The 17691-nt window shown below is 42.8% G+C and overlaps 1 protein-coding gene across 2 annotated transcripts in view; it reads right to left on the bottom strand.

The window, feature by feature from the left end:
• Positions 1-17691, bottom strand: part of LOC306921991 (dolichyl-diphosphooligosaccharide--protein glycosyltransferase subunit TUSC3) — a 138221-nt gene that overhangs the window by 66962 nt on the left and 53568 nt on the right. For both annotated transcript variants that reach the window (XM_079499342.1, XM_079499341.1), the window contains exon 2: positions 16645-16814. In XM_079499342.1, coding sequence (XP_079355468.1) covers positions 16645-16814 — 170 coding nt within the window. The remainder of the gene's footprint in view (positions 1-16644; positions 16815-17691) is intronic.

Here is a 17691-nt window from a genome sequence, read left to right as displayed (position 1 = left end):
GGTATTCATGTTCTTGGTTAGCTTTTATATTTGTGCTCCATTGCCTTGGAAGAAACCCTGCATCTCCATATTTCACCCTACTTAGTCATACAAGAGCATCATGAAGAGTAGTCGATCTACAAGCTCACAACGGGTCATGTGAAGTAGATCTGCTATTCTCATTAGAACAAATTTAAAGTGGTGTTTGAGTAAAAAAACATAGCCCCTAACTGTACCAACACTAAGAGCAAAGACTCTGAACCCCTAATTGCTCCCGATGTGCAGCTTGGTGACTTGCATGGTTTCGTCCGCCATTGGTGTATGAATGTGTGTGAATGGGCGATTTACCATTACATAATGACACTATTGTAAACTGTGTCCAAATGGGGCTATAAGCCAGGGGTTCCCAAAATGTTCAATATTGTGAAATATTGAAAATAGCTGAACCAGAAGCTCACAAGGTGTTGCATTGAGACGCATTGTGAACTTGTGAATTGGCTATTTCATTATTATTCATTTACTTACTTAATTACTTACTTATCAATCATTGTTTGTTTTCTTTTTTCTCTCCATTATATTTGGCCCTCACTTTGAAAGCTTGTGCTGGGGCTTCATACATGTAGCTACTATGCCAGAGCCAGTGTGCATAGTGCTGTTAATATGGTTATAATCAGAATCCTATTACTGTGGGTCTACAAATGTAATGCAACTATTTGTTCATATGAGGTGGGCACTACCGTAATGTATGTTGCACAAAGAATAAGTAAATTCCAACTAAGACCTACACCAGTGTAGGATCAGCCTGCATATTGTATGGGTACAAATAGGAAGAGGACCCAGGCACAGTAGAAAGCCACAGTGTAGTCAGTAAACTAGAATCACAGGCAAACCAAGAACCAATAGCACAGGTCTAAATATCATGCTATCTAAATTGCAAGTTGCATCCAGACGCAATCTTGTGCCGTGTCCATGCTGTTTACTCGCTTTCTTCTCCGGTGTTTTGGTATTTAGACAGACCACAGTGCAGTATTTATCCCCCTCACTTCTTTTATCATCTTCCACTTTCCCATTTACTCCTCCTCTGTATCTGTCCTAGGTGTTGCTTTGACGGCCCGCGGCCACGGACAAAGCATAACGAATGAGATATGAATGTATTCATGAAGGGAGGTACAGCGTCAGAAAGGAGAAGTCCAATTTGTGACCCCAAAATAGAGGGAACGGAATGGAAGTGAGATATAGGGGGGAGAGAGAGAGAGAGAGAGAGAGCGAGAGGAGAGAGAGGAGAGAGAGAGAGAGATGGAGAGAGAGATGGAGAGAGAGAGAGAGAGAGAGAGAGAGAGAGAGAGAGAGAGAGAGAGATTCTCCTGCAGTGTCATGGTTACACGGTCTTGAAGAGGCAATTGTCTCTTCCCTTGCTCTCTTCTCAAACACGCTTATTTACCCGGATCCTTATTCCATTTATTTTTGTTTTATTTGTCATGGTGAAGGTGCTGTTATGACCGGCTAGCGTGACCCCCGTCCTTCTGCATGACAAGATAAATGGTAGGACACCAGACACGCTTTCTCTGCCTTCCTCTTTCTCACCCGTTGGGTCTCATTCGCTCCATTGCTTTTCCACTCTCTCCATTTATGTCTCTCCCTCCCCTACGCACACGGTGTCTTATGTCAAGTGCCTATTATACAGGTTTTAATTAGCTCCCAGACTGTGCTTCCACACGGCGACTGTGTCATTGTTGAGGCCATCTTCTTTGTAGTCGTCTGACGGGTGCGCAAGTCGCCTCAAACTGGGCCGAGAAAAGAGCTGAAACTCGGGTCAAACAGGCTGTCATTGCTGAGATTACAGGATGACCCGTCTCCCGGAACGGGGCTAAAAACAGCAATGAGAGTGCTCTCGTTAAGAGTCTTCAATGACATCCACTTATAAACAGACAGTGGCACAATTTCCAGTCTCAGACTGGAGCTCAGCGATTCATTTGACACGGTGGTTCGAATCATACTTAAAGAACAGGTTTTATATAGTAATGTATTAGATAGATAGATAGATAGATAGATAGATAGATAGATAGATAGATAGATAGATAGATAGATAGATAGATAGATAGATAGGCAGGCTCTATCTATCTATCGGCTAGCTGGCTCGTCTGTCGTCGCGTCTGTGTCTATGGCATGCTCCCTGACTAGGAGCTGGGACTGTGGATAGAACTTTCTGTCAGTTAAAACCATCTAAAAGTTGGCTACCACACTGAAAAAGTATCTCGACTGTGACCGCAAGTTAGAAACTTGTGTGGTTATAATGAGGCACAGCTGTTTACAATACGATGCAAATAACAGCAGGTATTTGGTCTGGATTAATTGCACAGGTTTCTCAGCCCCTTTTTTCGGGAGTGTGTGTGTGTGTGGGGGGGGGGGGGGGGGTTGGGGGGGGTGGGGAGGGGTGGAACGACAACACCAAACCTGTGTTTATATTACTAGATATTACTCAAATGGGGAAAACATCCTAAGGGGTCTGGGAAGGGAGTGTAAAGCAAGCAGGGCTTTGATCACGTTAAAGATGGAGTGCCATGATTTTTGTTGTGACCGCAGGTCGCAGTTAACTATGAAATTGTGCATTTCCCGTCAGTTGGTTGGTCACCCCAGGCATGACCATATATGGTCATGCCTCCTGACATCACGTGACTTCTCGCCTTAGGCGTCTTACTGCTATGATGTGTCTATAAGGTGACAGTACACAACAGTACATTAGACCCCTTGGTGTGGTTATGTGCAATGATGTCTTCCCTTTGTATTTAGGGTTTCTTCCTGCAGGCTGAAACCTTGACAGTCAAACGTGCCTCCCCTAACCCCTCCCACTTTATCATACAACAGCTGTGGGTGCGGCAAATGATCATGTTTTAGGGAGGAAAAAATTCACACCCGTGTGAAGTGAGGGACGCTAATATATTAAAGTCTAACTCATGTTGATTAGGTGATGTAATGCTGATGTAAAACAAACGGTGACAAAACAAACTTAAATTATCGTTAATGGCATTTAATGTTTGTGTTAGGGACAAGATGACGTACATTTTCCCTTCATTGTCAATGGCGTTTTTAAAACAAACATTGAACTAAAAACAAACATTAAAGCTGTATATAGGAGGTGCTAGTGCCCCTCAATCACGGCACTCCATCTTTAAACAGAGGCACGTTTGTCAGCACTGCGTCACCCAGATAATTCATACCGTATCGATACAGCATCAGTCATCTTCGTTTCAAGAAAAGCGTTTAGTATTATAGTTCTAGAGTAGAGTGTTTTGTTTATTCTAAAAATGCCTGTTCTATGTTGTTTTGTTTTGTTTGTCTCAGACCAAGGACCACAATGGAAATAAGTCACTGACTTGTTTTTATCCTTGATGTTTCCTTGAGAATGTAACATGGTTGTCATTTAATCATAACGTCCAATAAATCAAATCAAATCTAAATCTGAGTGGACAAAAATGGCACGCCATGTTCCCCAAGGCTACATTCACGATCTTCTGTTGAGCAAGCTGCCACTGGCTCAGATGATGGAAAACAACTAAATGCGTTACCATAATGATGCAGACAAGACACACATTTACATAACCACATCACCAGGGGACTATGGTCCAATAAAATCACAGAGTAATTGCATTGAACAAATCAACGCTTGGCCACGCCACAATTGTCTTCAATAAAATGAAGACAAAACTGAAGTAACAGTTTTTGGTGCCAAGGAATTAAAACATTACCGACTGAAGCAGAAACCACAACCCCAGGCAGAACTGTTGGTGTAGACTCAGACCTGAATTTCAACTGCCACCTTGACACAATTACAAAGTAAGCCTACTATCACCTTTAATATATCATGGATTAAAGGACTTGTGTCTCAGCAGGATTTGGAGACTTGACTTGACTGTAACAGTGTTTTACAGATCTCTCTAAAAGGTAAAAACTAAAAAGGAGCAGTGTGTACTCAATCAACTGCAGCTGTCTGACAGAGGCCTTGATTATATCAAGCATTTGGATCATATCACTCCAGTTCATAGATCTTTGCACCGTCTCTCTGTCTTTCAAGTAATTGATTTCAAAATATTGGTCTATAAAGCACCAAACGGTTTAGGGCTGGGCGATACGACTTCAAAACAATATCATGATTATTTCAAACCTTTGTCTTGATTATGATGAATGGACAATTACAAAAAAAGAGTGATACTTGAACATCACAACTGGTCAGCTATTTTCATATTTTTCACAAAAAATGTAATGGTTAACCATACTACTAATCAGTTTAGTAAATGCAAAAAAATATATTGAGATTTCCGTTGAACCATCCAGAACTCTCAGGTGGTATCTCTTGAGCCCTATGGGCGTGTTCAATCTAGTTAGATGTCAGAGCAGTCCTACAGTAAATCATTTATCACCCCAGATAAATGATGCGTGCGTGCGTTCCCGGTAGCATTTCGGACTGGATATAGAAACATGGTGGATTTGAAATCGCTGAAAAAACAGGCTTCAAAGCGGGACTGTAGAAACCAATGGCATCACTATGTCAATATATTTATTTTCCAGCCTATGGAGGCACAGCAAGCTTTCTTCAAACCAAACAATACCAGTAACAGTACCATTCACATGCAGTGTTGTTCAAGTTACTTTTTAAAAGTAATTAGTTATAGTTACTAGTCTGAAAAAGTAACAAATTACTTTACTAGTTACTAAATTATGAAAGTAACTAGTTAGTAGTTACTTTGCTTTACTTTATTAAAAAAATAAAGGTTTTAAAAAATATAATATTTTCCAATTCAGTCACATTGTTTTCAAGGGAAAAATATTGTTGTGGTTTGTTTTAAGCTCTACAGGAATAGAACACTTATGCCAATAGTACAATATCCAAAATCACAGACAATATCCAGTGTAATGATATGGATATAACACTGATGCCCTGAATGGGAAAATGTAAAGAGTTACATTACAAGTTACAGCAACAAGTTCTATGGCGTTAGTTCCAACAACACGACGGCCATGTTGGCGTTTTGCATTGAAAAAGCAGGGTGGCAACGGGATGGCATTGCATTAACTTAATCGCAATATGACCGCCATGTGAATATGGCCCATGCCACTGTGTGACATATTATACTCAGTGCAGCCCTTGTTGTCAAAAATACTCAACACAATTCTGCCATGGAGAGTGCAACAAACCAGAGAAACAAATATACACCGCTTGTGACACAGGAGAACAACATGATAGCACAGCGCTCTATGCACGCGCTGAAACTGACGACTGCAACATTAATGAATCATGTAAGGAATTCATTTCATGCATGCATATGTGAGTGCGTCTGTTTAACTCTGTTATATATTTTCCAGTTCCCACTTGTAAAAGAGACGCAGTCTGAATGTGTTTTTACTGGTTAAATAAAGGTTAAATTAAAAAAATTAAATATATCGCCGCTGTCGGATGGAAACCTTGTGTGTCCAAAACATTTTTTTTCAAGATTCAAAATTCAAAAAAACAGCAAAAGTAGCAGATCGAGAAGCTCGAAACGCCTCGCTTTGGGCCACATTTTGAGCTTGCGGATTTTCTTCTTTTAATGCTGTTGTGAGACATGTAGCATGTGCGTTAATTTTCACAAAAAAATAATAATAATAATAATATAAAACTGAAAAAGGAGATAAGAGGTTTCTGCCAGGAGAGTCGTCGATGATTGCTCTTGGTACATATGCATGCATGTACTGTAAGTGGAAAGGATCTGAGTGCTGCTGTGAGTCTGTGCATCGTGTGTGTTTATTATGCATTGTGGAGACGTTCAGAGTGAGCGTGTGTGATGACGCACCATGGGATGACACAAACAAACCCATTGCAACCTCACACACTGCTGTGAGTGTGTGTGTGTTTGTGTGTGTGTGTGTGGGGGGGGGGGGGGGGGGGGTGTTTGTGTGAGTGCATGCATGTGTGTTTTTGGGTCATTATGTACCACAGGGTGATACAAAGAATCTGATACCAACATCGCGTGCGTGCGTGCGTGTGTGCGTGCGTGCGGCATGTAACGGTATACCGTATTAAGGTATGACTATGGGTTACACATCGCCTCCACTGGTCCAAAGTAAAATGATCTAAGTTTGTTCCTACCATGGATCCTATATGCGATCGTTGCAATCAAGATCAAGCTACCCTTGCACATGCTTTTTGGTTTTGTCCAAAGCTAAATACATTTTGGCAATCAATATTTAAAACATTTTCAGATGTATTAGAAGTGCCCATAGAACCCTCTGCCACCATCGCAGTGTTTGGAGTTATTTCCCAAGATCTACGTCTTAGCCGGCAAAACAAGAATATGATAGCCTTTGCATCTCTTTTGGCTAGGCGGCTAATACTATTTAAATGGAAGGAAAAATTACCACCAACCTTTAAATCTTGGGTTAATGATGTTTTACATCATTTGACACTGGAGAAGATTCGCTACTCCACAAGAGGGTACGCTGGTGCTTTAAAATTTTACACCATTTGGCAACCTTTTTTAACATATGTTGAGAGGATGAACGCGGCTGACATCAACAATCCTTAACTCATTACACTGACCCTACTGTAATTGTTTTTATTTTATTTTATTTTTACATTTAAATTTTGTTATTGTTATTATTATTATTATTTGTGTGCATATTGTGTCTAATATTTGATGAATTTCTTCTATTTTTGAATATGTTATGTATATTTGTATGTGCCTTTTATTTAATTGTTAATGGTACAAGATACTCTGGGGGGAGGGAGGGGTAAAAAAAAGTTCAAGAAAAATGTGTATGCTATTTTTGACTCATGTGACTTTTTGACTCATGTGACTCATGTGAATTAATAAAGAAACTTTGATAAAAAAAAAAAGGTATTACTATGGGAGCCGCAACTTACAAGACACTCATTACTTTTCAGGATTCAAATATATTAAAATAAATAGTTTGAAACGCGGCACGAACATCTACTATTTTGGTTTTGTTTGCTTTAGTATGATAAGATTCATTCCATTATTTTATGGAAGAACACAGAGGTTAAAATATGGAGATATAGAAGGCAACTACAATATAGCACAAATACATCAAACATGAAGATTATTTTATTAGTTTAAAAAAAAATATATATATATATACAATAATCGCTAAAACCCAGAGCTGTGTGAAAGGGTTTGAAGAGGACACTCTCAGCATGGAAGTTTGAGTGGCATTTAGGAAACCCTGATTAAATACTGTGAATATAGCCCCAGATGTTATTTACAGCACATGAAACCAGAAGGCATATTGATGCTGCCAGGGCAGAAACCTTTTATCTCCATGTTCTAACTGTGTGTGTGTGTGTGTGTGTGTGTGTGTGTGTGTGTGTGTGTGTGTGTGTGTGTGTGTGTGTTAGATTTAGATTAGATTTTTTATTCATTATTTTGTAAAATTACCACTACTTACAGCGTCACACAAAAGCATCAAAAGCAGCAACCGTGACATGTTTCGAGCTTGTAGATCTGCTACTTTTTCTACTTTTGAATTTGAATCCTGAAAAGTAACAGTTGTGGACATATGAGGTTTCCACTCAACAGAGACCATATAAAAGCGGCCACACAACACAGGCTTGTCTCATATTTATACAGCCATGGTGGCTCAATTAATCTAATTGCCCACTTTATATTCTAGAGACAGCTGTCAGCTGTGTTTTCGCTTGGCTTTTTTCTTTATCCATCTCTGTTTAATTATTTCTTTTTTTTTCACAACGTATCTCTCACCTATATTCCCCACAAAAGCCGAACAGTTATTTCTTCTCAGCAGTGTCTCCCTTCGTACTGCGGTGGTTCCAGCATGCCTGCTGGATTGAAGCCATACTAATATCACAGCTTAGCCATTAGTCTGGTTCCCCTCTGTGTTCTGAGTTACACAAAGATTTCTCAACGGACTCTATTGGTTAGACCTATAACCAATCAGAGCAGCGCAGCCCGCTACGTCACACACATACTGGGCCCTGGTTGGTTATAGCCTGGTAAGCCCACCCTATATTTGCATACTGGGCCCTGGTTGGTTATAGCCTGGTAAGCCCACCCTATATGTGCATACTGGGCCCTGGTTGGTCCTACACTGCTGTTGGTCTGCAAAATACGCCCACCACAACTGAGCGACACCAGACTCAATCTGCCTGCATGGGGTAATATGCATTGCAAAGGCAGATTGAAGATTGATTGTAGAACAGCTTCCCTCCCAATAACAAGTTACACGAGTTACGTTTTCATTGTTTAATTCGCGTTTTTATATAATAAACTACTTCCGGTAGACTTGAACTGTGGCTTTTCAAAATAAGAGCTCAAATTTAAAAAATGCTGGCGTGAATTAGATCCTAATTTTTCAATAAATGCTAGCGGAATAAGAGTTAATACCTTTTAAGACTTACAGGGTTTACATCGGACAGAGTGGGATAGGTGACGCGCCTGATGCAAAGGGTTCTGGGAAATTGAGGCCCAATGCATTCCAATAGTGGCGGTGGCATGCAGCGGCGTGTTCCTCCTCCGCTCTGTTGTTGGATTATTTTAATTTTTCAACACTACGACAAAGAATCATTTTAAAGTGGACTTTTATAAGGAAGGAATGATGTCAGTGCGGTGGTTCTTCAAAGGTTAGTGAAATCTAGGTTGTCAACGGGGCATTGTTTCATTCCGCTGTCAAACTGTTAAAATAAGGAGATAGGAGGTTTCTGCCAGACAGCAACAATATGTACGTACATATCTGGCACATCGTGGGGTTCATAGTCCACATGTACATGCATGTACGTACGTATCTAATGCTCCATGGGGGTCCACATGTACATGCATGTACGTATCTAATGCTCTGTGGGGTTCCACAGTCAGGGGAGGCTGAGGCCAATTAAGGGGCCCACAGGTGTCCACAGTCAGCGTTTTGCTTTCTTTTTTTTCTTCTGCCAGTGCCTTTCTGCATTGCATTTATATGGAAAAGAGGCGCTGGATCTTCCATTACGTGTATCTTCCATTAGTGCTCTCGCCGCCCTCGGTGCCCATGCAACGGAGTGCCCTGGGCGCTTTAGAATGGAGCGCCGATCATCTGATCTTCCTGACTGTGTCTCTCCTCATCTCTCTGCCCTCGGTGTGCTGTCCCTCTACACTCACCTATCTGACATGAAGCATGCAATGCCAAAAGATACATAGAGAAATATCAATATCACACATATCATATCGCTGCTGTCGGGTGGAAAACAAAACCGCTATTTTTGAGGGGCGCACGCACGCACGCACGCACGCACGCACGCACGCATGCACACACACACAGTCACACACACACACACTCTCTCTCTAAAGCTTTAGTGCACAGCATGGGAAAGGTAAGGTCCGTGCCGAGTGCCGACCCACCGTATACATGAACTATGCGACCGCCTAGGGCCCTGGGAGTTGCTAGCGGCCCAGATGGACAGGGACAGGCCTGAGTAAGGTAAAGCTTTAATGTCTCAGAGAAGCAATTTGGTTTACACCAGCAATAAAAGATAATAAAACACACAATGTAGACACACAGCAGCACCAAGGTCACCATCACAAGAAGCAGCAAGGAAAGAAGAAAGAAAGAAACATGTGGGCAATCGTCTCTCATCCATCCACACATGAATGGAAAAACATCAAGGTTCACTTTATTTGTCATTTCACATGGACCAGCAGTGTATATTTAAAACCTATCAATAAGCATAAAATCCCAAAGTGCAGTGCATTAAAACTGAGCAGCATATTCAAAAATATATTAAAAACAGCTATTAAAAGTGCATTTTATTTGACTTAAGTAGACTGACAGTCCCTGGATAGAAGCTGCGTTTGAGCCTTTCAGTCCTGGCTTTGATGGAGCCAATAATAATAATAATAACAATAACAATAACAATAACAATAACAACAACAATAACAATTATTTATTATTATTATTATTGTAAATGAGTGTGGTTGTGTATCTATATTACATATTGTGATGTCACCGTATGTTGTCAAATCATATGAGGGCAGAAGAGTGTAACCTGTGTCTGTTTGCCTATCGGCAACCACACTAATAACTATAGAAAGAATACTGTTCCTGAAGAAACAGCGTGGGCTGAGTAGCTCACTACGTACAGTACGATGATGATGTATTGACTCACATGACATCACAGGGGGCGCAAAGCTTATAACCACGCCCGCTTCTGTGGCCTCTCGCCTACAACAACTGCAGACTAGGTCTTGAAATATATCTATGGACAAGACCGCGACAGAGGCCCGTCGTCTCAAGCGAACTTGAGCCACGTGACACCACCGAGCGAGCTAAAGCCAGCGAGTTGCCGTGTCGAACGTTGCGAAATTCGCTTAGCCGACTCAGGGCCGTTCGAGTTGCAACTGCCACTCAAAGTGGCTACTGGACAATCACAACACATCCACTATGGCCAATCACAACACGTCCTTGCACAACCCGTGTAGGCTTTCGAAGGACGTGGCAATTACTATAGTCTGGCTGCCCTGTTAGAGCAACCACACTAATTACTTAATACCTGGCAGTTAATGTGTTCATTTACAAAACATTACACAACCCGACAGCAACGATACAGGTGAAAATGTGCTCACATGGAAGCAAATGTAATGATGTACAGTATAACAGTGTACCAGTGGAGAGAGAGAGCAGACAGACAGACAGAGAGTGATGTGGGTTCAGGGACCCTGATGATTGGCCCACTCCCTCATTGCATAGTGTTCCTCTTAACACCAACTCCAGGGTCAACGTCTAGTATTCATCTCTCTCCCTCTTTCCTTGTATACATCGCTCTCCACCTGTGTGTGTGTGTGTGTGTGTGTGTGTGTGTGTGTGTGTGTGTGTGTGTGTGTGTGTCTCTCCCTCTCAGCTCTAACGATGTGAGGCTATCGCTCATGATAATAAGACATTGCCCGAACAGACAGACAGACAGACAGACAGACACACAGACACACACACACACACACACACACACACACACACACACACACACACACAGAGAGAGAGCGAGAGAGATAGAGAGAGAGGGGTGGGTGATACAGTGAGTGAGATGACAATACCTGCGGTCGCAATAAGAAAGGAGACATTTTCCAAACATTTTAGATATTAACAAAATAAAAAACACGGTGTGCATAACTGCAATCCCGGTTTTCAGAAGTTGTCCCACAGCTTAATTTGATTGTCTCAGCTGCAGATTTGAATAGGAAATATGGTGTAATTTGTGTTTTCAGTTCAAACCTGATGCTGACTGTGCTGCCTGAGCCTATAAAACACAGCTACGGGGAGATGAAACTGGAACAGGAAATGGGTCTGAACACTGGGACTATATGGCGTAGCTTTTCATAGTTTGTATTATTTGTGTTGCAACATTGACATGATGACATGAGGTAGAAATGTCTTTCGGACAGACACAGTTGCAGTCCAGTGACTGGACTGCAACAATGGAGGAGGAATCATCCCGTTTCACCCGTTGTTTACTCAAACTGCAGAGGTTTACAGTTAATGATGTGCGCAGCACTCAGATGTGTACTGAAAGTCTGAAACACCACAGAGTAAACTTGAGGAAAGAGTTAAACTTGGCTGAGTGCCGCAGTGGTATGTTGATGAACTGTCCCGTCTCTCCACCTACTTATTCTCCAGCTGCAGAAGGATGCTATATACTCACACCAGTCCTTCTAGTGGTGCCGGTCCATGGCAGAATAGCCTAATATGTCAAATAGCCAAAGTGCCAAAATTTGTATTATATAGGACTCTTCAGGTTATGTGGCAAAACATCTCAAGTCACTCACAATGTCACATATAGAGCATGGGCTAGTCATACAACCACTCTGACTCACATTCCTGGGTCATTAGGGAGGAGTTGTAGGCTTAGGCTATACCATATCATACTAGATCATGAATAACAAATGAAAGACTATGGAAGATTAAGTGCTTGTCACTATGTCAAATAAACCTATTAAATACATTTATAGAACCTCACAGTGAAAATACAATACAGTTCAATACGATCACAGTGTGGTTTAAAGAACCGAACTGTATTCCTACAAAATCATGACCGTACGTTCACAGTGAATGAGTGGCTGCCGACCGGAAGCACTCAGGCGGCCCAAACTGAACGCGGAAGTGAATGTAGCCCATTCCCCAGATCAACCTTCAGCACTATGGACAGCTCTGGATACTCGCATACGGATCCAGGACCATGGACAGCTCTGAATACTCGCATACAAATCCAGGACCATGGACAGCTCTGAATACTCCCATATGAATCCAGGACCATGGACAGCTCTGAATACTCATACAAATCCAGGACCATGGACAGCTCTGAATACTCGCATACAAATCCAGGACCATGGACAGCTCTGAATACTCCCATATGAATACAGGACCATGGACAGCTCTGAATACTCTCATACAAATCCAGGACCATGGACAGCTCTAAACTCACAGCACAGCACATGCATGGCAATTGCACAGGACCATGCTCATGTTGCGTTGTCGCCCTTCTCCGCGCATACAAAAAAACAGCAGGTCTCATTGAAAATGAATTACTAGGCGCTATAATCGCTGCCCATCCGAATGGACCTTTAGCTTTTGTTTCACTCTCAGACCAAAGACCAGACCGAATTGAATTACGGAGATACAAGGTTTCTGCCCTATAGCAACGATATACTGTATGCTTGCTGTGTCAGCATCTGAGCATTGTCTTCTGTTCTTATATCTTCATTTTTCCCCCTACTCCATCAAAGCCATGGAACGATATAACAGTGGGTTTTTCAGCATGGTGATATTGATTTTCCCGCCCCAAAACAAATCAATTTCATATATAGTGAAACGGCCCACTAATCAGGAGATAATAGTAAGAGCTTTTTTTAAAACGTGCTGGGCTGACTGTTCAGACCACACATAACACAATCTTTTACAGGGTCCAGATTTAAGACATTTTACAGTAAACGTATATGCTGGCTGAAACTCACACAAGCAAAATCCTTGGTGGTGGTAATGTATCAATGTGTAACTCTGAGAGGGTACAAATGTAACCAAATGGACCATTGGCTACATTTTGTACAGTCTGAGTTAAACTAACGCTGAGGATATGGACTCGGGTGGCGCAGTGGTAAAGTCCCTGCCCACTACCACGGAGGTTGGGGGTTCGAATCCAACCGCGGTGCACCCGGCATTGTCGAGCGTCTCCACGAACACAATTGGCCCGTGTTCGGGGGAGGGTGATATGGGTCCTATGCAGGTACTCCTACGGGCTGGGGGCGGCACCATGTCAGCAGGGAGTGTAGAACGGAAGCTTTACGTCCTCCCGGCCGAGGCTCCTCATTGGAAGGTGAGTCCGTAGGATACAACAGCAGTGACAACACATAATGTGTGGGGGAATAATTAATTGGCATAACGACTACATTGAGGCGAAAACGGGTGGGGAAAAAGAGGATTTTACTGTGAATATTATCAGCACACGTTTCACACAATAGATGCACGGTACAGTATGTAAGGATACCAAAAAGCAGGTGTGAATGAACAAGCTGAATGCGGGTGCATTTCTATAGCACTTCGTCTATCACCATTCCGTTGCTGTCAGGAAGAAACCTCTCATCTCCATATCTTAACTTCTTGGTGTGTGTGCGTGTAGTTTTTATTACATACATCAACACCCTACTTGATCATATTACAGTGTCACACAAACGCATCAAAGGTAGCAGACCCACAAGCTTGAAACGCGGCGCGAAGTGACATGTTTAGAGCTCGCTGATCTGCTACTTTTGAATTTGAATGCTGAAAAGTAACAGTTTTGGACATACGGTATGAGGTTTCCACCCAACAGAGACGATTGTATGCGCCACTGTTCATTTGAAATGTTCAGTTTAGCATCAACAAGTGAACATCAACATGAATTATTGTCTATGAATTTAATACCACGGCAGTGTTTATCTAATGCTATTAAACCAAAAAAAACATAACAAAGTTTCCATCAGGGATCACATTTAGGAAAAATACAGAACACGTTTAATCTTGCATTAGCATGAGCGGTTGGTGCTTTTCCCTCGGGTTCAGTCCCACAAGGCCTTTGTGCAGATAAGTGCTAATTCTATTTTTTGCCAAATTCCAGAATCAACTGCTACATATTAAACCCTGCATTGGGATGCAAAGCACTGCACAGGGAAGACGTTTCAACAGCACACAGCTCTGTGCGGCCACACTGTGTAATGATGGGGGTAAGAGGGTTTGCTGCAAGCCTTTTTCTACTTTAGCACCGAATCGCTCCCATCTGGTAGGATGGCTATTTGGTTCCGAATAGCAATGTAGAAAACACTCTCTGGTGGTGTTAGCACCGCCTTCTGCATTCACCAAGGTTTCCGTCCGTACCTCTAACCCAGGGGTTCTCAACCTGGGGGCTGCGACCCCTCAGACGGTCCCGAAATTATATATATATATATATATATATATATATATATATATATATATATATATATATATAGCAACTGAATGGCTGGGAAATGGAAACTTAAAGTTTCCATAGTGCATGAATAAACTTTCCTTAATGATTCTATCTGGTTTCAGTATTTATTTATTTCTCTATTATTAAGGTTATTGTAGCGGCCAATTTGTATTGGAGGGGGACGGGCGGGGTTCACGAGACATGGCCAAAGCATTTTCGGGGGTCCCCAGCCAAAAGCTTTGAGAACCCCTGCTCTAACCCAGGGAAGATCTTCTCCACTTTCTCCTCCCTCCTTAAATCCCCTCCCCACTCAGCCTTCATCCCTCTCAGGTGATGCTTTTGTCACCTACTTCGAGAAGATGGTTGACGATATCAGCAGCTCCTTTTCCCATCTTCCCCATAATGAAGCGTCTTCATCCCCCCAAACCCTCCTAACTCCCACAGGGATTTGTACTTGGTCCCTTCCGTTTCATGAAATCTATTGGCATTGTCATCTCTGCTCACAATCTATCTTATCACCGATATGCTGATGACACTCAACTGTCTCTACCCCCCACCCCCCCGATCACTGAACCCAGACAAGACTGAGCTTCTCTTCTTCCCAGCTAAGTCCTGCACCATGGAGGAGCTAACTATCTCCATACTCCATAGACAACGCCTTGGTGACTTTGGTTCCAACAGCCACAAACCTTGGCGGTGTCCTGGACAGTAATCTCTCATTCAAAGCACACATTACACCTGTCACTCGATCATGTAGGTTCACACTCAAAATGGATCCAGAATGCTTGGTCGTCAACCAGCCAAAATTCTCACATGTTTGATCCGCTCCCTCCATTGGCTCCCGGTTGCTGCCCGCACAGAGTACAAAACTGTGATGCTGGCCTTCAAAGCATCCAGGAATAACACCCCCATATCTTCAAAGTCTGATGATGCAAGGTACAGTATGTAAGGATACCGAAAAGCAGGTGTGAATGAACAAGCTGAATGCAGGTGCATTTCTATAGCCCTTCGTCTATCACCATTCTGTTGCTGTCAGGAAGAAACCTCTCATCTCCATATCTTAACTTTTTGGTGTGTGTGTGTGTGTGTGTGTGTGTGTGTGTGTGTGTGTGTGTGTGTGTGTGTGTGTGTGTGTGTGTGTGTGTGTGTGTGTGTGTGTGTGTGTGTGTGTGTGTGTGTGTGCGCGCGCGCGTGCGGTTTTTATTACATAATTAAATGTAATAAAAACCAACACAGCCAATCTGGCAGATCATTCACTAAAAACCCCGGGACACTCCACACATCCCGGACTCTTCTCCCTTCTGGCTCCAAACTTCCCATTGCAATCAGAACTGCAGGCTCACTTACCAATCTTCCGCCGTAGTCTGACAACCTAGATCTTCAGACTCCATCTTAGCCCGTAGCACTTGCCCTAGCCTCGACGACCTTACAGGCTTATGCAAAGGCTCAACTTATGTAATTTAGATAGCATTTTTGAGTGTCGCTAGACCCTCCTATTAGTGTGATAGATATATTACAATTCTAAAAACTGCATTCCCATAGACAGCATAAGCCAGCAGAATTTAGTACACAAAATACATTTTGAATTCCGGACTTGTATCGAAACAGAGTAGTTCTACATTGAAGTATTGAGACTTTTCACATCATTATTTTTCTGCCGTCTACGAACATATTCGGACCCCTAGGCTAGTGTACGGCAGGTGCCAACTACGTACATGTTAGTACCCCCCCCCCCCCCCCCCGTATAATCCATATATGAAAGCGGCAACCGTCAATTTACCTTTAAGCAATGCTTTGGTTGCTATGTAACACCTCCATCCCCACCAGCTATGAGATTTTTACATCCAGGCTCCATTTATCTCCATTAAAAGGAAGATTTTCAAAGCCCTGTATCTCTAAAGCTTCGAGCGCTGTCCATGGTGAGCCGTCGCGCATCCGATGATCAGATTTAATTTGTGACTTTGTCTCGCATCGCTCCGGACATGTAACCGTTACTGACCGTTTCAGAGGTAAAGGGTATGCGCTAATGCTAATGATCACTCCTCACAACAACAGCCCCCACCTCCCTGGTAACCCGGAAATGAAACGGAGGCTCGTTAGAATGGGACTCAATGGCTGGCAAGGCAGAGCTGACCTCATGCTACCACCTAGCGGGCAGCGAAATAATTAAGTAAAACAATTGAGCGCATTTCATGTACATGATGTGCACTAGTTACCTGCATACGGAGCACTGCCTCTGGGGCTGCAGCGCGGTGAACATGACGATGACAGAGTAGTTCCTGGGCGGAGCTTTGACGAAGCGCCGGAACTTGTCCCCGTTCATGCGGACCACCGAGCGCCTGGAGGACCACTCCATCATCTGGTCCACCTTCTCTGACAGCACGTTCTGTGTGGAGACACAGGACAGGCCATGGCCACGGTCAAGTTCAACGCACTTTACTGCAGCATATCACACACACACACACACCACAGAGTCTGAGGCATGTCATAATACCCCAGACTAGTAAAGTGTGTGTGTGTGTGTGTGTGTGTGTGTGTGTGTGTGTGTGTGTGTGTGTGTTGTTTATCTACTCCTTGTCTGCAAGCACTCGCTGACCTTTCAGCTCCAACAAACCCGCTTTAATTAACACTGCGCACGCACACACACACACACACACACACACACACACACACACACACACACACACACACACACACACACACACACACACACACACACACACACACACACACACACACACACACACACACACACACACACACAGAATTTACAGGGCTGGCGGAAACCATTATAATGACATAGTTACACTGTTCAAGTTGTTAAACAATAGCGTGTGTGCGTACATGCGGGTGTGCACATTTATGCATTTTTGTGTTTTTATATCAAAAGTCCATAAAAATATATTTTTTTAACACTTAGCTAGCGCTTTATAGCTAGCATTTATTGAAAAATTAGGATCGCATTCACGCCAGCATTTTTCCCATTTGAGCTCTTATTTTGAAAAGCCACATTTCCAGTCTACCGGAAGTAGTATTATCCTAGTAAGCTCAACGGAGCCTGGACAGGCCTTGTTTACAATATGAATCCAAACCGGGGCTCTGGAGAGGTCCACATCGTCGGCTCTGTGCCGTCAAAGAAACGTTGTTTTGACCAAAGATGCCATCTGGGACAAGGAATAGGAGATACAGGCGATTGAAAGAAACAGATTATTATGGCGACAACGATTTAAGATGGACGATCCAGTGATGTGACAACAACATAG

This window comes from Electrona antarctica, assembly GCF_951216825.1.
Source record: "Electrona antarctica genome assembly, chromosome: 4".
Taxonomy (NCBI): Eukaryota; Metazoa; Chordata; class Actinopteri; order Myctophiformes; family Myctophidae; genus Electrona; species Electrona antarctica.
The sequence above is the reverse complement of the archived record's forward strand: the minus strand, read 5'-3'. Positions and strand labels throughout refer to the sequence as shown.